We start from the raw sequence: 22,021 nt of genomic DNA, 5'->3' as shown, positions 1-22,021 counted from the left end.
AAATGGCCAATATGGCCACTAAAGTCAAAATGGCGGGCTTCCTGTAGCTTTTTTCCAATTGCACCCCTGACCTTTTATGTTTGTCTGGTCATGATACACCTGGGCTACGATTTTTGTGAAGATCGGTGAAAGCTAACTCAGGGGCTTTTCCTTAGATGGCGCTGTTGAGCCATTTTTCCACGCCCATTTCAAATTACTCCTGAATACAATTACTTTTTGGGGTTTTGAATTCCCTGCAAACTTTGGTAACAATTTGAGCATGTCTAGGCCCTGAAAAAGCCCCAAAAGGGAAATACAAATCCTTCGAAATACAATAGGGCCTTCCACCGGAGGTGCTCGGGCCCTAACAAGTGAACAAGTAAAATAAAAGGTGAAAAGAAAACGATAAAATCACAGTATCACATGAAAGCAAGTCTATAAAAGTAGGTTTTAAGAAGTGATTTAAAAGAAGTCACTGACTCTGCGACCCTTATCTCGTCAGGTAATCCGTTCCAAAGCCGAGGGGCCCTGATGGCAAAAGCACGGTCACCTTTCGTTTTTCAACCTCGACTTTAGAACAGCCGGCAGGGCTCCACCTGAGGATCTAAGGCTGCCTGCAGGCACATAAGGGATCAGTAATTATGTGATGTAGCTTGCTTCACTTAAAACTAATTTCTAGGACCGCCTTCTTTCACTTGCATAACATCTCAAAAATGTCCTTTCTCAAAAAGATGCAGAAAAACTAGTCCACGCCTTTATTCCATCCAGACTTGATTATTGTAATTCCTTATTATCAGGCTCCAGCAGTAAGTCGTTAAAGACTCTGCAGCTTGTCCAAAATGCTGCAGCACGTGTCCTGACAAGAACCAAGAAAAGAGACCACCACATTTCTCCTGTATTAGCTTCACTACACTGGCTTCTGGTTAAATCTAGAACAGGGGTCTTCAACGTTTTTCAGGCCAAGGACCCCCAAACTGGTGGAGAGATGGAGCAGGGACCCCCTACTATATATATTGTATAAAATTGTGTTTTATATTAAAATGAGCCTAGTGCCATGTATAAACATAGCTACCCTGTTATTGTGAATTTAATACTAAGCTATTCAAATAATACACAGGTTCATATATTCATGTTTTTATTTTAAACATGTGCAAGGTATAGGAGCTGCAGTGTGTGCATTGCTGACTGAAAGATAACGTCTTCCACTTCCTCCATTTATCCGTTCGCTACAATATGTTGGATGCATGTTAATGTGTATTTAAAGACATTTAAATTTGTGGGAAAAAAATTGGTTGGAGAAAAAAATAAAAAATTGTCTCATCAACCAAACATTTCGCGGACCCCCTGTTGAAGACCTCTGGTCTAGACTGCTGGGGGAACTCCCATCATGCACTGAGCACTTCTCCCCTTCTTTCTGTCTCTCTGCCCCCACATTTATTTATTTAACTATATGTCACTAACCTTTTTGTTTTTTCCCTCACATAGTCTCTTCCTCTCTGCAGGTAACTCTTACTCTACAGCTGCAGGATTCAGACAACAACAACAACAACAACATCAACAACATCAACAACAACAATTTATAATTATTATTATTTATTATGTTGTTGCTATCATTAGAAACATATTTACATCTGTAATTATTACTCTTATTGTTTTCATTATAACAACTAATCTGACAGAGTTAAAAAATAATGGTTACACAACTGTTCCTGGTCACCCCCCCCCGCCCCCATCTCTCTCCTCTCAGTCCAACCAGTCGAGGCAGATGTTTGTCCACATTGAGTCTGGTTCTACACGGTTCTTCTAACCCAACTCAGAAAAAGTTAGGACGGTATGGAAAATGCAAATAAAAAAAGACAGCAATGATTTCTAAATTTACTTTGACTTGTATTTCATTGCAGACAGTATGAACACAAGATATTTTTGTTTTGTCTGGTCAACTTAATTTCATTTGGGTTAGGGTTAGATATTAAATGGTTAAAGGATTAAATATACATCCATTCCTGCCATTCAGGCCTGCAACACATTCCCCAAAAAGTTGGGACGGGGGCAATTTAGGGCTGGTTATCAGGGAGAATGATTAAAAAATGATGTGATTTGAAATAGGTGATGTCAACAGGTGATTGTAATCATGACTTGGTACAAAAGCAGCATCCAGGAAAGGCCCAGTCCTTTAGGAGCAAAGATGGGCCAAGGATCGCCAGTTTGTCAACTGAGAAAATTACTGAAATGTTTAAATATAGTGTTCCTCAAAGAAGGATAGGACTGGATTTGGATATTTCATCCTCTACGGTGCATAACATAATTAAAAGATTCAAGGAATCTGGAGGAATTTCAGTGCGTAAAGGACAAGGGCGCAAGCCTAAGCTGACTAACCGTGCTCTCTGATCCCTCAGACGACACTGCATCAAGAACCGTCATTTATCTAGAAGCAATAGAACCACATGGGCTCAGGATTACTTTGGCAAACCTTAGTCAAGCACTACAAGTAATTTACATCCCTGGAAATGCAAATTAAAACTGCTGTGTCAAAGCCTTATGTTTACCTATCAGGCTGGCTTCTCTGGACTGGAAGGCATCTGGGATGGACCATGGCACAGTGAAACATGTACTGGTCAGGCCTAGTCAGTATTTCAGGTCTTTTTGGAAGAAATGGACGCTGTGTACTCCAGACCAAAGATGAAAAGGACCATCCAGACTGTTACCACCGTCCCAACTTCTTCTGATTTGGGGTTGGAGTTAATGATGGAGTTTTCTCTCTCCAGTCACTAAAGGGTTTGCTCATTGTGGGAACTGCTGTGTTTCTCTCTCATTTGAAGGTCCTTTAAAGACCCTCTATGTCAAGTGTCTTGAGATAATGTATATTAGGATTGGATTTATACAAATACAGCGGAGTTCAATGTGGGCGGGGCCCAGTCTTCCTGACGCTGTGGGGGGCGGGACTGTGACTCCGACAGGAAACCGACAGAAAGGCGAGTATCTCTGATAAAACAGTAGAATGGCTCCGAAGTGGCTCCTCAGAGGCGCTGTCTGCCTCGGAGCTCCGTGTGGAGCTGGAGCGAGCTGCCGGGTTCAGGCGGCATATCGCGGTGTGACAATGTTCTGTGTTGACGACAGGCTAACGGTCCCGATCAACTCAGCCAAGTTTGCTAGCTAACACTTCAGCGTCCTTACAGAAGCTGCTACAAGTTAGCTGCTACTTTAGTGCTTCACACAGGCCAAAAGGTGTTTGAGGTTAAAAAATAAGGTAGATAAGGTTGTAAATTATGTTAAATCTGAAGTGGTTCACCAGAGGTTAGGTTGACACATGTGATGGGCCTTTATATGAGAGGTAAACAGCAGTGAGCAAGTGAAGCTCTGATGCAAAGTAAACTTGGCAAATACTCCTGAAACACCAGCTAGCTGAGGAGCTAACACTCACAACAGTGTGTAAATACGGATGAAGCTGGATGGTTAGAGACTAAACGGGTGTGTATGGTGTCATGTGAGAGAAAGCCACCCCCTAAACTTCTACATCTGGTTTGACGGGATTTTATTCAGGCACAGTTTGAAAACTCCTGTCAGAGAATATATTCTGAGATTACCATTTCCTGCTCTGGATGGAAATTGGCGGAACCTAATAACATCAGACTATTAAATTGGTTGATCCTTTTTTAACAGCATTCAAACACCAAATCCAGAATGCAATCCAAGCTCTCAGTGTGGAATTAGATGGTTTGATATATTATTGCGTTATCGACTGTTATCAATAACACTTATTGACAGGTGTTATTGACTTTTGGCAACAACCTGCTCTAATCAGAAATGATGCCTCATCCCACATGTTTGCATTCACAGCCACATTGCTGGTAGTGATGTGCCCAGTTTTAGTTGTTGGCTGCCACACAAGAGGCGTGACAGATGGTATTTACACAACTCTGTTATGTTATGTAGTGTTTTATCTGTTTTAGGCCAGAGTCTAATTTGAAAATCATAGTTGGTCAGTAAACTGCTTTGGCCCTAAGTGAAACACTGTAAATATCTGGTGGAGTACCCTGAAATACTGTGGGCCAGTTTTTCACATGCCCATGATGCCACAACTAGATGTCTCGTACCTCTTGTCTAACGTGCAACAGACAGCGACTCATATTGGGGATTATCATTTGTTCACTGTCTGGGATTTGTTGATCTGAGGTGTGAATGTGATTAAATTGCTGCTTGGCTGCACGTCAGCACTGGATGATTGGGACAGTGGAGTAATGTCAAGAACTCCCAATGACGCATTACAAGTGATGTCAGCGTGTGGGCTTACATTGAAAACAATGGATGTACACAGTAATGTGTGCCTGTGTCCGAATCTTGCTCTCCCCCCTCTCTGTTCTCTCTCCCCCTTTCCCCCACCTCTCCTCTCAACACAACCTGTCAAGGCAGATGCCCCCTCCACCTTGTATCTTCCTGTGACTTTCTCTTTGTGGGAACTGTTGAGTTTCTCTATAATTTTGTAAGGTCTCACCCTTACTCTGTAAAGTGCCTTGACATAATGTATATTGTGAATTGGCCCTATACAAATAAAATAGAAATACTAATTTAATTGCCTCCAAACTTAAAGGTTCACTTTGAGATTGATGCTGTGTACAGATTGGCAACAGTGGTGCATGAAAAACGCAGCCTCTCTCACTCCCTCTCCGGCAAAAAGAAAAAGTTAAATTTTCTTAGTTTTGCCTGCAAAGCAATTTGGCGTCATTAAGCTAAAGGTTTCCAGAGTTTTGTTAATTCTTTCCTGGATCCATACCTCACACCATCTTCAAACTCTCATCCTATCCTATTTCATCATTGTGCTTGTACACCAATCAAGCTCCTCACCTTGCAGGGTTGTTTTTGCTCTGAATGCACCGAATCAATAACAGAGTACATGTCTTTCTTCATTCTTTCAGATGGCTGCAATCAGAAAGAAACTAGTGATAGTTGGTGATGGAGCCTGCGGCAAAACCTGTCTCCTCATAGTGTTCAGCAAAGATCAGTTCCCTGAGGTCTATGTGCCCACTGTGTTTGAAAACTATGTGGCAGATATTGAGGTGGATGGTAAACAGGTAAGCTGTTTATTATAATGTCACATTTTGATGTTCCGTTCTTTTTGTCAGGAGTCAATTAACACAACACGGGGTGTGTAGACTGAGCCCCTGGCCCTGAAGGTTTGTTTCCCAATATAACCTGAGCAGCACTTGGTTGTTAAGGGTGATACTGATATTTATATTGGACAGTTAAAAAAAAGATAACAATATATCTAATGTTAGTAATGTGTTTTAAACTAATGCTTTTTCCTTTGTGTCAATGAAACATGAACAAAGAGACACTATTTTTAAATGATAAACTTGTTTTAGAAATTCTGTCATTTCATGTCTAAACATACACTGATACAACATTTATGCTTAAATTTGAGAGTTTCAGTCAATTTATTTCTACAACTACACATATTTTCTAATAATTTACAAACTTGAACTTCTCATTCCATAACCAAATATTTTGTAATGTCTGGTTTGTAATATATGTTTGTATATATTACTATTGGTAGAGCAGTGTCTTTTAATGCTAATTAGGGTTTTTTGTCTCTGAATGTATCTCATGTTGTCAGAATCTCGTGCATAAACCTTGTAACTGAGCCCTGTGGCGTTTGTGAAGTATGTAAGTATTAATGTCCTTGACCCCTGTAGGTGGAGCTGGCTCTGTGGGACACAGCGGGACAGGAGGACTACGACCGACTGAGGCCTCTCTCCTATCCAGACACAGATGTCATTCTCATGTGTTTCTCCATCGACAGCCCTGACAGCCTCGGTAAGATTTCTTTCCTGTCATTGTTTCTGACAAATGTACCATTTGCTCCACATTCAACATGAACACTTTGTGCCCGATGCAGAGAACATTCCAGAGAAGTGGACTCCTGAGGTCAAACACTTCTGTCCCAATGTGCCTATAATTCTGGTGGGAAACAAGAAAGACCTGCGGAATGATGAACACACACGTCGAGAGTTAGCTAAAATGAAACAGGTGAGTGGGGCCTGTACTTAACTGTGCTCATTCTGCAGCTTATACATGTTTAAACCTATGTGGTTATGTTCAAACTGAATTTCATGATAATCCCAAAGGTTACTGATGTCAAAATGCACCGAATTAATCTTGGGAAACAGTTTGTGAAACTGTAAGAGCGAGGAGTCTCCCATATTCTGCACTTTTGTTCTGGCATCAAAGCTATGCAAGATAGATGGTGTAAATGTATATCTGCACACACAGAGAGATAATATTGTGCAATATTATAATTCCTCACTCCCTATCTCTCTACCTCTTTGTGTCTCTCACACACATGCACACCTCATCAGTACTCGCACACACAAACATGACGTGCACGTCTACATGTACACTCAAAACAATGTAACAACTGAAACCTACATTTTGCTGTGAATATCTGTATGAGTTACAGCATGCTAAGCTTTCACTGTGTATGTGTAATTGCATTAATGATGTTGCTCATCAGTGTCATATGCCAGGCTCTGTCAACCCTCAAAAATGAATCTCAGTACCATAAAAATATTACTTTTTTTTTTTAATATAAAAACTGGTGTCATTCAAACAAACCAGTATTTTTAAAGGGTTAAAATAATGAAAATTAATGAATATTTGTGATCATCATGATCAGGACTGATGTTGTTAAATATTACAGCAGATTTAGGGAGTGGAAATTGTTGTACACGAAGGTGCCGAGAGTGTTTTTGAAATGTGACACTACACCAATGACATATGCCAGGCTGTGTTAACCCTCAAAATGAAAGTTTTACAGCGTGAGATTTTTGGCCACGAAGGTGCTGAAAGGAATTTGTTTTTAAGGCAGCCCTAACGGTTAACCACCTGAAGTATGCTGATGACTTAGTTGTCTTTTCTCCTCACAGTGCTGGTTTACAGCAACTGTACAAGTTATGACGTGCACTATGACATTCAGCTTAGGTCTAAAAAGAGTGTTTGTCATGATTGTTGGAACCAGAGGCCAAGTCCTAAAGAGAAGAACAAAGTCAAATATCTAGGTCACATCATTATGAATGATTTATGTGATGATGACCATGTGCAGCATCAGTGCTGTATACCCTACTGCACAGTTTCTGTGCAGATGATGTGGAAACAGCACTTTTCTAGGGCTTACTTCACTCCACTTTACACAGCACATCTGTGGTGCAGTCAAATCATTTAAAACTGAAAAGCTTTAGAGCATTCTGAAATTTGATCAAGCTTCAAAAGGGACACGTGCAACCATAAAGTTCTGACATGATTTATCTTGGTCTAATTTTTTAGATCATAACAACCTGTCATTTTAAGAGTGTGTAGACCTTTTGTATCCACTGTATGTATCAGCTGCTAAAAAGATACAAAGATGTAACGAGATCAAACAATAAAGTCATCCCATGTTCTGACACTTATTAAAAGGATATCGATGAGTTGAGCTGATTTTCTTTTTCTTTTTTGATGCGGCCACACAGGAACCAGTGAAGTCGGATGAGGCGAGGGACATGGCTAACCGGATCAATGCCTTTGGTTACTTGGAGTGCTCGGCCAAGACGAAGGATGGTGTTAGGGAGGTGTTTGAAATGGCCACCAGGGCAGCACTGCAGGCCAAGAGACGAGGCAAGAAAAGCGGCTGCTGCCTTTTATAGAGTGTCAGGTAACGCAGGATCAGGAGGGAAATAAACATCCAAGAAAAACATCCCTGTGCCTGTTTTCACCAAGGTGGGCACAGTTGACTGGGGAGTTGTAGGGATGAAAAAGGAAGGTCAAATGCTATGGAAAAGGCGAATACATGTATATACATTTAAGTTCGACATTATAGCTTTTAGCTTTCAAATAAGAAATATTGTAATCTCGAGTTTAGGATTCCATAAACCTGAAATTAAGAGAACATGACGAGAAGGGAACATCTCTCCTACTCATACTCCAGTACAGTAATCAGACTTATGCCTGCCTACCGAACTGTTGGAAGACTTCCATGGCTTGCAGTGTGACTGTGCTTGTCTTTCATTCTGTATGTTTTTCACTCTCCTTAATTTCCAAAGTTAGAACTTTATTTAAACCCGCTTTTCTTTTCTATGAACCTGTAATACTTCATACAATTTCCCATTCAAATGCAGAGTTTGATTATTTGCAGTTAAGTATAAATACATAATGAGACCAACTTATGAGTGTTTTATACCTGCTTTTTAATTAACACAAGTTGATTGAGTTAACTTGGCCTTAAAGTGACAAACTGTGATTGAAATAAATCAGAGTGTACTGTCAAACACGCTGTATACGGGTGGGTATTAAAGGGTTAATAAAATGTTATTGCCCTTTGGACAGTTACTGTAAATTCTGAAATAGTAACAGCCCTTAATTTATAACTGCTACAGGGGGGCAGAGCCTTTTTTTAAACAAGCTGAAAAGACTTGATTCCTTGATTTCCCCAGTTTTCTGAGATTATTTCATAATTTAGTAAAAATCCTCCCAATTTTATCATGTGATCACTTTTAATTTGCTGTTAATGCAAACTGAACACTGTCTACCTGACAAATTCAGTATAATGTACATTTCTATTGCACAGTATCCTTTACTACACAGTTGTGTAGTGTAGTTTCTTCCTTCAAAATAAATACTGTTTTCAGTTAGTTTTTGTAAAATTACTTTACCAATATTTGACATCAGTAAGGTAATAGGATGAATTGCTTGCTGCCAGTTTGCTTTTAACGTGAAACATTTGCACAGGACTTGAGTCACTTGTGGAAGTGAGTGAAAACAGTGTTTGTGTTGAAGAAGTGACGCTCAGAGGATAGTTGATGGAATCAGTGCCATGGGACTGTCAGCTATAGTGAATGTTCATCTGCAACACACAGTAATTCCACACCTCAGTGTTTTAACCCTTCTTTTGTTCTCTGGATGTTAGACATTGACAGGGTTCCCCCTCTGCCAGTTCACTCATGTTTACAGCTGTTATTTTTCTGCTCAGTTGTATGTTATGTTATGTTCACTTTGTGATATTCTACTGGTTTTTGTTGTATTATTTGCACACAGCTAAAATCAAGAGGTCGGTGTGGTAAACACTTGGAAAATATATGATGTCAGATTATAAAATACAAAATGCAAGCAACTCCTTAAGGATCGGTCATTTGTAATATTCTTTTGTATACAAATGTATCCTGACATTTCTCCAGTCGCCTTTTGTAACGTATTCTAAAGGAAATAAATTGTAACCGAGAATGACCAAATTGTGCCTCTGGCGTCTTGTGCTTTCTCTCTTAACACCATATCAGTTATGACGAATCATGTTATTGTCCATCGAGATCCCAGCGTTTTCAAGGTTCCCCATGTGTCAGGCTGAGTATCAAATCATACACATTTCCATTTGATTGTTTGGTGCAGCCATATATAGCTTATGGCTGTGAAGAGCTTCTGTTCTGCCAGTTGATTGTTTAATTGTTTTGACCTTCATACTGTAACTTGTCTTTGCAGTTATACTTTGTTTATACACGTATCACATGAACAAATTAATCAACATGTGGTAACAAATGCATCAGTAGTACCAGCACTCAATTAAGTAAAACATGGCCTTTATATATCTACTGTTCTGTCTGACTTCCCTGGGGCTCTGTAGAAAAGACAGGGACTTGGATGTAAAAACTCTCTAACGACAGGAGATAAATAATTAACACATGGACACAGAATTAAAACAGAGAAAATTTATTTTTCATTTCATATGCAGAAGTTGGTGGGAATGGGTTAACATTCTCAGTTTTACAAGCAGCATCAAAATCTTTTTTTAAATCTATTAGATGTGTCGTGGGAATTCTGTGGGCTCAGATTCCCCTGTTCTGACTGAAAGATCAAAGGTCATTCTCGTAATTAGGGACATTTCCACCCATTAACCTTTCCAACCAGTTTCAGTGAGATCAGTGCAGCACCAATACCACAACAGCTATGTACCCTCACTTCACAAGTTACTGTCATGTGCTTGCAGTGTTCTTGTGTCTGTGGAGGTGAGTTGACTGAGTCTTGTCACTAATTAGAACAATGTTAATTAAATTCACATTTGTAAATACTCGAGAATGTTGAAATAGCATATTATTGTGAGGAACTACTTATTTATTTACACTTCTTGTTATGGTTTAGACAGATTGATGTCTGCCTTGAATACAATTAGCAGATGACGGGGTCATCTCGTCCTAAATCCCCAGATTCATCAGATGAAGCCCACCCCTCACCTCCCTGCTGAGGCTCAGTCACTTCTAGATGGATTTTGTCTCACAGCAACAGGACACAACTTGGCTTCTGGGAGGCGATGTGCTGAGATACATATAAATGTAATAATTCTAAGATATGACCTCTGGAGGACGTCCACAGAATTGGGTCAGACATTCTGCAGAGTTTTGCCTTTTCACACGCAGCAGATTCTTCACTCAGACGTGTTCACAACAACACAGAAATCTTACGGAGGATTCAGGTGAGGGGTGGAGCAGCAGGCAGACGCAGGATATAACGTTTAAATTCCACTAAAGAGATCACGTTTTTGTTTACACCACATCGACACTGGGGTCGGCCATTATCACCAAAAGCTCTCTTGACGTCTCTGTCGGTGTCTTCTATGTGTGACAACACTTTTTCATCTGAATTTGTTTTCTTTTTCTTTCTTTGCTTCTGTCCTGTGTTAGAAACATCAACACCCCCACTCGCATGCGATGAATACTGCGGAGGATCTCCTGCTGTGTTCTCACATCAGCTCCTCTGGACTTTCTGCAAACTTAATACTAGGGGGCCGGCCAAAGAAACTCCGGAAAAAGTCTGGAGCCTCTCACTTGGACATTTGCAATCACACATACAGCCCCTCTGGAGGATCTCCAGAGTTCAGTGCATGTCTGAAAGCATCTATATCTAGCATCAGTCCTCAGCTTCACTCTATAGTGTCCGATGGAGTCCTGCCACAAATTCCTGATAGTATGGCTCTGAAAGGAGATGAAATACAATACAATACAATCAGTGGAAGACTTCCTTAAAAAAAAACAAAAAAACATCTAAAGTTGTCAACAGATTTTACAATTTACTCCCACAATGAAAGTTGTCTTAAGAGTCACAAACCTGTGTCAGGCTCAATAAATGAATGTCTAATGAGGAAGTCCAAGATCACCATGGCTGAGTTGGGTTTGAAGTCATCAGTGGCCAGCAGTTCTTTCACCTGGAACCATGACAGGGTGGTCAGTCTTTGTGCTTCTATTCAGTATATTTATGAAAAGTCTGACAGGGACCGGATAACTGTAATTTGCAAAGTTGTCCACAGATTAGATCAAATCCCCACTAACCTCCTTTACAACCGACACCACAATCATGAGTCATGAGGTGTGTCGAGGCAAAATGATGAACTTTGCCTAAGAAAAACTTCAAGTCCCATAATGCACCACCAGCAGGCCAGTGCAGGCTGCTCATTATGACTTGAGTTGGGACACATGCGGATGAGGACTCTCAGCAAACGTCTCAGCAGAGAGAGAGAGAGGCAGGAGAGAGGATTCAGCTCATGGTACACCAAAGAAGCCACTGGTACTGTAGCAAGACTTTTATTTTGATGATTTAATATTGGAAGCGCTGCTATCGTCATGAATGTTAGGATGTCTTGTTTGACGAATTGTGAAATAAGAACCAGCAGCGCACAGCATACAGGCACAGCATACAGGCTTCATGCATATAAGTTTGGCTTTTTGTTTAAGTGTACTTAGTTATTTGTTCAATTTATATAGGTGTTTGAATACTGTTTACATTCATTCATTTACGTACACTGTAAAAACATATTTACTTATTGGATTGAAGTTGTTTGAAAAATATTTGTATAACTTCTTGTTCTTTTTGTGTTTTGAAGGTTTTCAACCTGATGAACCAACCAGCAAACAATGAACAAATAAGGCAAAATAAACATTGAGCTGTGTTGAAAAGAGTTGTCCCGTGCGTCCTTTGGGGGTAATGTACCAGGCCATTGCAAGTTGGGCAGGAGTTGAAGGAAAAAAACCTAGGAACTTGACAAGGTGAGACCAGGACATGGGTAACATCCCAGACACATGGGCTGAAATCAATCACTGATCACTATATAGTCCACCATATAGTGAGTTTGTGATTTTGTAGTGCTGTCCGAATGTGAAAATTTGTATACCCTATACCAGGGGTATTCAACTAAAATTTAAAGAGGTCCAGTTAGAGAAAATTTCTTGAAGCAAAGGTCCGGAAGATCATAATGTCTAACTATTTAGTGTGATATATATTTAAGTAGCCTAGTAGTTGTAGCAACATCTGCATGTACTAAATACCTGACTGTCAAATCAAATGAATTCAGTACGATTCAAAAAAAATGATGACAATATTTGTCACGTAACATAGAATTGAACATGTATCTATGATTGCAGATATGTATAATGTTCTCTCATTAACTAAATAAAAGTAGGGCTGCATTTCAAAATAAGAGAAGGGCTTAACTTCAGAAAAATAAAGGGAGCAAAAGCTTGAATTTCCCTTTTTCTGTTTCACATCTTGACTCAAAAGTCTCAACCAATTTTACAGATAATAAATCTCAACACATCTTAACAATTGAACAGTTTTAGAATCACTTTCTTCCCCTCTTATATCCCACTCCCCCACTTTGTTCGTCTGTTTCTCTCCCTTTCTCCGTCTCACTCCTGTTTCTCAACTTTCTCGGTCTGACTCCTGTTTCTCTCCCTTTCTCCGTCTCACTCCTCTGTTTCTCCACTTTCTCCGTCTCACCTCTGTTTCTCTCCCTTTCTACGTCTCACTCCTGTTTCTCCACTTTTTCCGTCTCACTCCTGTTTCTCAACTTTCTCCGTCTCACTCCTGTTTCTCAACTTTCTCGGTCTGACTCCTGTTTCTCTCCCTTTCTCCGTCTCACTCCTCTGTTTCTCCACTTTCTCCGTCTCACTCCTGTTTCTCTCCCTTTCTCCGTCTCACTCCTGTTTCTCCACTTTCTCCGTCTCACTCCTGTTTCTCCACTTTCTCCGTCTCACTCCTGTTTCTCCACTTTCTCCGTCTCACTCCTGTTTCTCCACTTTCTCCGTCTCACTCCTGTTTCTCCACTTTCTCCGTCTCACTCCTGTTTCTCCACTTTCTCCGTCTCACCCCTGTTTCTCTCCCTTTTCCGTCTCACTCCTGTTTCTCTCCCTTTCTCCGTCTCACTCCTCCGTTTCTCTCAACTTTCTCCGTCTCACTCCTGTTTCTCAACTTTCTCCGTTTCTCTCCTCTGTTTCTCAACTTTCTCCGTCTCACTCCTCTGTTTCTCCACTTTCTCCGTCTCACTCCTGTTTCTCTCCCTTTCTCCGTCTCACTCCTCTGTTTCTCCACTTTCTCCGTCTCACTCCTGTTTCTCTCCCTTTCTCCGTCTCACTCCTCTGTTTCTCCACTTTCTCCGTCTCACTCCTGTTTCTCTCCCTTTCTCCGTCTCACTCCTGTTTCTCTCCCTTTCTCCGTCTCACTCCTGTTTCTCCGTCTCACTCCTGTTTCTCCACTTTCTCCGTCTCACTCCTGTTTCTCAACTTTCTCCGTCTCACTCCTGTTTCTCCACTTTCTCCGTATCACTCCTGTTTCTCCACTTTCTCCGTCTCACTCCTGTTTCTCCACTTTCTCCGTCTCACTCCTGTTTCTCTCCCTTTTTCCGTCTCACTCCTGTTTCTCTCTCTTTCTCCGTCTCACTCCTCCGTTTCTCTCAACTTTCTCCGTCTCACTCCTGTTTCTCTCCCTTTCTCCGTCTCACTCCTCCGTTTCTCTCAACTTTCTCCGTCTCACTCCTGTTTCTCAACTTTCTCCGTCTCACTCCTCTGTTTCTCAACTTTCTCCGTCTCACTCCTCTGTTTCTCTCCCTTTCTCCGTCTCACTCCTCTGTTTCTCTCCCTTTCTCCGGCTCACTCCTCTGTTTCTCTCCCTTTCTCCGGCTCACTCCTCTGTTTCTCTCCCTTTCTCCGTCTCACTCCGTTTCTCTCCCTTTCTCCGCTCACCTCTGTTTCTCTCCCTTCTCCGGCTCACCTCTGTTTCTCTCCCTTTCTCCGTCTCACTCCTCTGTTTCTCTCCTTTCTCCGGCTCACTCCTCCGTTTCTCCCCTTTCTCCGTCTCACTGCTGTTTCTCTCCCTTTCTCCGTCTCACTTCTCTGTTTCTCTCCCTTTCTCCGTCTCACTCCTGTTTCTTCCCTTTCTCCGTCTCACTCCTGTTTCTCTCCCTTTCTCCGTCTCACTCCTGTTTCTCTCCCTTTCTCCGTCTCACTCCTCTGTTTCTCTCCCTTTCTCCGTCTCACCTCTCTGTTTCTCTCCCTTCTCCGTCTCACTCCTCTCTTTCTCTCCCTTTCTCCGTCTCACTCCTGTTTCTCAACTTTCTCCGGCACAGTCGTCTGTTTCTCTCCCTTTCTCCGGCTCACTCCTCTGTTTCTCTCCCTTTCTCCGTCTCACTCCTCTGTTTCTCTCCCTTTCTCCGGCTCACTCCTCTGTTTCTCTCCCTTTCTCCGTCTCACTCCTCTGTTTCTCTCCCTTTCTCCGTCTCACTCCTCTGTTTCTCTCCCTTTCTCCGTCTCACTCCTCTGTTTCTCTCCCTTTCTCTGTCTCACTCCTGTTTCTCTCCCTTTCTCCGTCTCACTCCTCTGTTTCTCTCCCTTTCTCTGTCTCACTCCTGTTTCTCTCCCTTTCTCCGTCTCACTCCTGTTTCTCTCCCTTTCTCCGTCTCACTCCTCTGTTTCTCTCCCTTTCTCTGTCTCTCTCCTGTTTCTCTCCTTTCTCCGTCTCACTCCTCTGTTTCTCTCCTTCTCCGTCTCACTCCTCTGTTTCTCTCCCTTTGTTTTCTCTCCCTGTATCTCTATCTTTCTTTTTCTTTCTACCGTCTTTTCATGTGTAACTTGCCTCTAACTCTCTCATCTGTCTGCACTGTAGAGTCGCAATGTTTACCGCCTGGAATGCACAGACTTGATTGGCTGAGTAGTATCACGTGGGATGGCATAACTCGCATGCAATTGGTCTGTGCGTTTCCTCATCTGCTAAACCACTACCGTAAAGACTACAAAAGCTGCGCTGATTACAAATAGAAGCGCCCCATCAGGTTTTAAATCAGAACCTTCTGATTTGGCTGTAGGTCCGGGTCCGTACGGGACGGCTTCTGGGTCCGGACTCGGACCGCGGTCCGCCTGTTAGTGACCTCTGCCCTATACTGTATAGTAAGACTTATTGTTTCCCACAATGCACTGAGAAAAGTAGTGTACAACCGATGGTCACTATCAAGCAAAATATGCCATCATGTATGTAACGCTTTACCAGAGGACTTCAGACTGCGTCCTGGCTCATAGGGAAATAAAAGGTCTAAAATATAGGGAGGGGAAGCCCATGTCTGCTTTAAAAGTAATTCAAATAAATTTTAAATCAATCTTAAAGGGGACATAGCATGCAAATTCCACTTTGTTAGTGCTTCTACAGGTTAATGTGGGTATCTGGCATGTCTACCAACCCAAAAACTCTGGGAAAAAAACACTTGCGCGTTTTGTTATAGTTCCTCTAAGTCAGAAATGTCATGCTTGAGTGACTCGATTGAGCTTCCTGGGTTTCGTGTCGTAACAAGGAACTGGAAGTCTCCCTACATGGCCTTGGCCCACCCCCCCACCTCATCCCCCGTCCCCCACACTCGTTACGCCGGGTTTACACCGGAGGCTGCGAGGCAGCGCAGCGCCTCTGGCCGCGCAGCTGCCTGGCTGTTCACACGGGACTCGCATTTCTCCGCTGGTCAGCCCGCGATTCACTCACATGTGGTATTTGTCGGGACTGGGAGGCTGCAGCAGTTGCTCGGGCGCGACCGCTCGCTCTCCCATGCGTGAGCTGGAATTTGTGTCAACGCCACACAGCCAGCAGTGTGGAAGACTTCCGCAGTGTTCAGCACTACTGTAACACTGTCACAAACACACAGAACCCCCCCACTCGTTACGCCAGGTTAACACCGGACATGGAAGCGCCGCTGCGAGGCAGCGCAGCGCCGTTCTCCAGCGCAGCCGCCTGGCTGTTCACACGGGACGTGCATTTCTCCGCTGGTCAGCCCCATAGACTGTATATATAAGGTCAGCCCGCGATTCTGCTTTCTCCGCTTGTTGTTGTACCCGTTGAATGTCGGGGTCGGGGGTAAATGATGGTCTTCATAGCCCCCCCCCTCTCTTCTCTCTGTCTGTCTGCTTGTGTGCTTGTAGTGGATGGGCAGAGGGGACATTTAATTATGTGATTGGGAAAATTAAAACTCCAGGACAACAGAAGGGGAATACAAAGTATGGGATGCATATTTGATAATTTATATCATATAAAATATGTAATTTATATTGTTTAAAATCATGGGGGGAGAGGGGGGAGGAGGGAGCTGGCTCATTAGCATTTAAAGGAACAGGCAGTCAAAACAGGTCACTCTGTGGAGGGCTGTTTTATACAGGGTAAAAAGGGTGCTGTTTTAAATGATCCTTGTGGTATTTTGACCAAAGTATGTTACAGACATTTCATTAAGACCCCAAGGAACCATATCAACTTGTGGTAAAATGGGCATGCTATGTCCCCTTTAAAATAAACAAGCAGCCAGTACAAGGATGCTTAAACAGGGTGATGTGGTTACATTTGTTGGATTGTGTTAGAAGCCGAGCTGCAGCATTCTGGACTAACTGTAGCTGACGGAGAGATTTCTGAGTAGGACAATTATAAAGGGAGTAGCAGTAGTTGATGTGAGAGGAAATAAGGGCGTGAATGAGTTTTTCCAGGTCTGTGTGAGAAATAAAAGATTTAACCTTGGCTATGTTTCTTAAATTATTTTTAAAAAACAATTGCACAACCTTCTCAATGTGGGGTTCAAAGCTGATCAAAACCACACCTAGATTTCTAGCTGAGGACTTGGTAAATGGTGTCAGCTCACTGAGGTTTGCTGTGAAATCATTCTTGATGGAGATGGGACCAAAGAGGTTTAGCTGGAGAAAGTCGTTTCCCATGCAGCCTTTAATTTCAGCATAATGTCGGCCTTCTGGTTTGAGGACGACCGCTTCACCGCCTCAGCAACAGCCGCTCACCTCGTGTCTTCTGAGAGAACTTCACTTCCTGCCCTGTGTTCCTCCACCTGTGGATCACCCTGATTATTTCCACCTTCCCTAGTTTCTCTCTAGTGGATTTAGTCTGTTGTCCCTCTTCTGTTTGACAGTTCACTGTAGTATTTGAGTCTCTTGTCCTAGCCCTTCGTTCCCAGTGTCTTTTAGAGTTGCTGGACTTATCTTCTGTTTTTCAACTTCCTTTAGTCTGTTGGTTGCCAGTTTATCAACATGTCATTTGACTCACACAGAAAACGACAGACACTTTTCCACTGCAGCCATTTTGACATGAAATAGTAGGTAAACAAAGTTGTTACTATCACATTCATAGAGCCTTTATAAATGTGATAGTAACACCTGTCAGTTACCTCCAGACTGGATTACTGTAATTCTTTACTATCCGGATGTCCCAGTAAGTCTGTAAAAGCCTCCAGTTGGTACAAAAGGCTGCAGCAAGAGTGCTGACAGGAACTAGAAGGAGAGATCATATTACTCCTGTCTTAGCTTCTCTGCTTTGGCTCCCTGTAAAATTCAGAATGAAATTCAAGATCCTGCTCCTTCGTTATAAAACCCTTAACAATCAAACCCCCACATATGTCAAATACCTCATAACACCATATTATCCAAATAGATCACTTTGCTCCCAAAACACAGGCTCTCTTGTGGTTCCTAGAGTCTGTAAGAGTAGAATGGGAGGTAGAGCCTTCAGCTACCAGGCTCCTCTCCTGTGGAACCAGCTCCCACTCAGGGTTCAGGAGGCAGACACCATCTCTACATTTAAGGTTAGATTTAAAACCTTCCTTTTTGATAAAGCCCATAGTGGGTTCTGGATCAGGTGAGTCCTGAACCATCCCTTAGTAAGGCTGCTATAGACTGCTGGGAGTTGATGGGAGTTGGGAGTTCTCCCATCACGCACGCAATAATATTGAAGGTCTCCACCTTACTATGTGAAATGCCTTGAGAATGCATGTTGTCATTTGCTGCTATACAATTCAAATTTAATTGAGAGACACAAAAATACAGTGGAGTCTATTATGGGGTTGACTGTCAGAACTACTGTCCCAGACTGTTATGGATGTTGCTGTGTAGAACCTCATACTGACCTTATCAATGGGCAGGAGGTAGAAATCCTGCACCTCTCCATCCCCCACTCTGGGCTTGAACTCGCGAGGAAGCACCAGATCATAGACCAGCTGACTCTCTGCAAACACCCCCTCTTCATCCTCATAGGTGTAGCTAGAAGGTATATTGGAATAGTTGTTAATGGAAACTAGAGAGGCTTGCTTTTTACATGCCTAAAGTAGTATCAAAATCGTTTACTGTCATAATGACAAGGTTCATGTTCTACATAAGGCCTGAAGGGCAAACCCCCCGATTGACCTCAGGAACCAAAGTGTGTGTGCAGCTGTAGCTGAGGGAGAGAGCGGTCGTCCTCCAACCAGAAAGTCGGCAGTTCGATCCCAGTCTTCCCCGTATGTATGCCGAAGTGTCCTTGGGCAAGATACTGAACCCCGTATGGCCTATCATGTGAATGGGTGAATGACAAACTGTACTGTAAAGCTCTTACTTGATGTAAAGCCTCATGAGTCATGTAGAGTCTCATGACCTGATTCCTTGAGGATCTTGTATATTAAAATTCAAACAGGAGTGGATACTGTCAAAGGGGAGTGGTATAGTGTTAGAAAAGACGGACATCAGACTGGAAGGTGACTGGTTCGAGGCCACGGACTGACAAAAACATACCTGGATATGGACCAGACCTGGATCTGTCCAAGTCCAAGAGGACTCTCCCTACCCCACTGTGAAAGTGCCCCTGAGCAAGGCACCTTACTCCCCCAACATCTGCTCTCCGGGCGCCGTCCATGGCTGCCCACGGCTCTGTGTGTTCACTGTGTGTGTTGTGTCCTGCTGTGTTCACACGGATGGGTCAAAAGCAGAAGACAAATGTCCCCCATTTGCATGTAGTGTGTTTGCATGTGTGTGGGACCAATAAAGGAATCTTAATCTTAATCACAGCACTCAAAACTGCCCATCATGAGGACTCAGGGCACTTAAGATTTGACAGGATGTTGCAGATGACAAGGGAGAGATTCTACTGGCCATGAGTGTTCCTGGGAATCTTTAGTGTGAACAGTTTGAGAGGCGTTGCCTGTGAAAACCCCGACAGCAGGCATCAGGGCCCCTCTTGTCAGGATCCACACCAGTGCCATCACAGAGCTGGTTTGAGTAAACGTTGAGAATGTGGGCTGGTTACACTACATACTTGGTTTTGTGACAATTAGGAAAAAATCTCACCTTACTGTGGTTACAGGACGTGCCTTATCAGCAATGGCTGCTGGGATACATGCTTCCTCCTGACATTCTTTCACCAGAGTATATTTAACGCCAACACCAGCAGACAGACCACCTGCTGCCTTCAAAGACACAACACATCAGTCTCCTTGATTCATTTCTGGAACTCTGAATTTAAAGCCCTTTGAAATGTTACACCAATAATAACCATTCCTTTAATTAGGGCCCGAGCACCGAACAGTGGGAGGCCCTATTGAAATTGTAAGGATTATTTTTTTTTTTTTTTTCAGGCAAATGAATTGGCTTTTTGAGGGCTTTAATTTACATTATCATTGTATAACTGTATTCTGTCCCTGCTATGGAATCAGGTCTAATTTGTACTCACCAGATTGTCCAGAAGTCCAGGGAATGTCTGCTTAGTTTTGGAGCGTCGAGCCAGCCACATACTGACTTCCCCACTGTCACTGATGGTGTAACCATTGATATGGACTCCATACCGTTTCACCCCAAAAAGACCTGGAGTACAGTATCACAGTCAGCTCATGCAACACTATCACTGAGCAAACATAACATGGTGCTGCCACAGCGTGACTAAACTTACTTGTAGCTGCTCTTTCCATCCACATCAGAGGAGGGTCTGAAAATGTTGGCATCACACTATACTTCTGAAAGATGAGAATGTCTCATTTTTACTCTGATAAATTATAAATGTACAGTGTGCAAACTGTGGTTTTCTGATTTTTATAGTCCAAGGTAGAATATATGAGATGGAAGAAACTACCATAACTGTCATTATGCTTTTCAGGTCAATCAGTCAGAATTAGCATTGATTTTCTTGGGATCATGAATGTTCACAACAAATCAAATGGAAACTCAGCCATTGGTTGACAAAATCATAAGTATAGATATTATGATTTGACGTGAGGATGCTGTTAAAAAAAAGTCAGAAATTGAATGGGATCATCCTCTGAGGACCATGAATGTTCTAAGAACATTATGGCAAACTACCCATCAAATTTGGGAGTATTTCTTGCACACAATGAAAGTGTAGGCCTGCAAGATCATTAAAATACACATTAGGACTCATTTACCATGAATATCTGCTGAACTGAATGAAAAACTAGTCATTCATTTTCCAAATGTCTTGCTCTAAATCAGAATGGACTGGACCAGAAAGATGTAGACTACCACCTGAGGATGGTGCTCCTTTCACCTGCATTATTACTTAACCTTGTAGCTCTGTCAAAATCTAATTTCAAAACCTTATGAACTCTCCCAAAGAAGTTATATTTTCACATGGGTTTGTTTGGTTGTTAGCAAGATTACACAAAAACTACCCAAATGATTTCCATGAAATTTTGTGAGGAGTGATGATCCATGGAAGTAGCCATTCAATTTTGGTGCAGATCCAGATCAGGAATTCTGTGCATAGTGGTGAGTAGATAGAGTGAAAAAAAAAATGTCGGTGAACTATCCCTTTAAATTTTGCTGCAGATACAGGATTTTATTTTTACTTTCTTCAACATGGTGAGATAAGGTGTTTTTCGTTTTACTTTTCACAGGGAACATTACATGGATCAAGATGAAAAAATAGGCATATTAAGGGGTCTGATGTCTATAAACGTGTGAAATTTGGTGCTGATTGATTGAAGGGGCCTGTTGAGCCTTGGCGGAGGTATGTGCTCCTGTGAGTTATTCTAATTTTTGTATTTTGCTAACATTGTAAATATCATAATTATTATGGTCTGTTCAATCCGACTGCCTCAGCCTGAATAACATAACACACCGAAAACGTGGGAAGATTCAAGCAGCTATTTACTAGACCTAAGAGCATTTTCCAGTCTGTCTCTAAAAACGTTATTTGTTAACCACTTTGTGTTGAAAAGTGCTCTATATATAAAGTTATTGTTATAGGAGTCATCAGCAACTTTTGTGTGTGTGTGTGTGTGTGTGTGTGTGTGTGTGTGTGAGAGAGAGAGAGACCTCGTCCCTCCATCCTCTGAGGCAGCTCAGGGACGCCTCATGCCTGAGGGACTGCAGGACAGCGTCCACAGCCTCTGATCTCCTCCCGTATGAGTCCAGACTGTGACAGAGCGTCACTGCGCCACCGTGTGGCGGATTGAACACATCTGGATACCGTGTCAACAGCGCAGCCACGTGAGGAGGAATCCAACCGACCTGCGCTGTGTCGATCTCAAACCTGCAGCAGCTGACACGAGAGGAGCCTGTGGACACAGAGAGGAGGGGGTCACTGGCAAACCCTCCCACCGCCCCCATGTTGTTACATCCCCACACAGGACCACTGGTCTACCTGCTGAGTAAAAGTTATTCATTCGACTGAGGAGTTTGACCATCTTCTCTGACCAGGCAGCGCTAGTCATGTTAGACACTGCTACACTGTAATGTCCCAGTTGGACTGGACACCCTGAACTATGCAGCGAGTATCCGCTTCCTCCTCCTCCTCTTCTTCGTGGACACACAAAGTGCTCCTCACCAACATTTAGCCCGACAGCGCCAAAAAACGGAACTACTGTCGAAACGGGGTTGTCCACGTGTGTCTAGTAAATAATAACATCATTTTACTTTAGGTTTGTGTGGATGTTGTTTAAACCAAGACAAGTTTTCATTAATGCCAGCTT

General features: G+C 42.5%; 2 protein-coding genes and 1 long non-coding RNA gene across 3 annotated transcripts; 2 read left to right on the top strand and 1 right to left on the bottom strand.

The window, feature by feature from the left end:
- The first annotated feature begins 2,876 nt into the window (after positions 1–2,876).
- On the top strand, positions 2,877–9,236 carry LOC118111259 (rho-related GTP-binding protein RhoA-C). Its single transcript, XM_035159692.2, has 5 exons — positions 2,877–2,951; positions 4,893–5,048; positions 5,670–5,790; positions 5,873–6,003; positions 7,482–9,236. Exons 2-5 carry the CDS (start codon positions 4,893–4,895, stop codon positions 7,653–7,655), a joined length of 582 nt encoding a protein of 193 aa, XP_035015583.1. The 5' UTR covers positions 2,877–2,951; the 3' UTR covers positions 7,656–9,236.
- Positions 9,237–9,692: 456 nt separating this feature from the next.
- tpk2 (thiamin pyrophosphokinase 2) lies at positions 9,693–21,864 on the bottom strand. Its single transcript, XM_047340426.1, has 8 exons — positions 21,694–21,864; positions 21,366–21,607; positions 19,984–20,047; positions 19,768–19,898; positions 19,386–19,504; positions 18,194–18,326; positions 11,101–11,197; positions 9,693–10,967 (listed from the first exon to the last, which is right to left on the bottom strand). The coding sequence occupies exons 1-8, from the start codon at positions 21,761–21,763 to the stop codon at positions 10,921–10,923; spliced, it is 903 nt and encodes a 300-aa protein (XP_047196382.1). The 5' UTR covers positions 21,764–21,864; the 3' UTR covers positions 9,693–10,920.
- On the top strand, positions 11,367–11,945 carry LOC124851975. Its single transcript, XR_007032803.1, has 2 exons — positions 11,367–11,556; positions 11,873–11,945. It is a non-coding gene; the product is annotated as an uncharacterized LOC124851975 (long non-coding RNA).
- Positions 21,865–22,021: the final 157 nt, after the last annotated feature.

This window comes from Hippoglossus stenolepis, chromosome 6 (assembly GCF_022539355.2).
Source record: "Hippoglossus stenolepis isolate QCI-W04-F060 chromosome 6, HSTE1.2, whole genome shotgun sequence".
NCBI lineage: Eukaryota > Metazoa > Chordata > Actinopteri > Pleuronectiformes > Pleuronectidae > Hippoglossus > Hippoglossus stenolepis.
Note: the sequence above shows the minus strand (reverse complement) of the source record. Positions and strands in the feature narration are given on the sequence as shown.

Coding starts and splice junctions, on each gene's coding strand:
- LOC118111259 (XM_035159692.2), top strand. CDS start 4,893: ATGGCTGCAATCAGAAAGAAACTAGTGATAGTTGGTGATGGAGCCTGC. Junction 5,791..5,872: donor CGACAGCCCTGACAGCCTCG/GTAAGATTTCTT, acceptor TGCCCGATGCAG/AGAACATTCCAGAGAAGTGG. Junction 6,004..7,481: donor AGTTAGCTAAAATGAAACAG/GTGAGTGGGGCC, acceptor GCGGCCACACAG/GAACCAGTGAAGTCGGATGA.
- tpk2 (XM_047340426.1), bottom strand. CDS start 21,763: ATGACTAGCGCTGCCTGGTCAGAGAAGATGGTCAAACTCCTCAGTCGA. Junction 19,505..19,767: donor CTGGACTTCTGGACAATCTG/GTGAGTACAAAT, acceptor GTGTCTTTGAAG/GCAGCAGGTGGTCTGTCTGC. Junction 18,327..19,385: donor CGTCCTGTAACCACAGTAAG/GTGAGATTTTTT, acceptor TATACCTTCTAG/CTACACCTATGAGGATGAAG.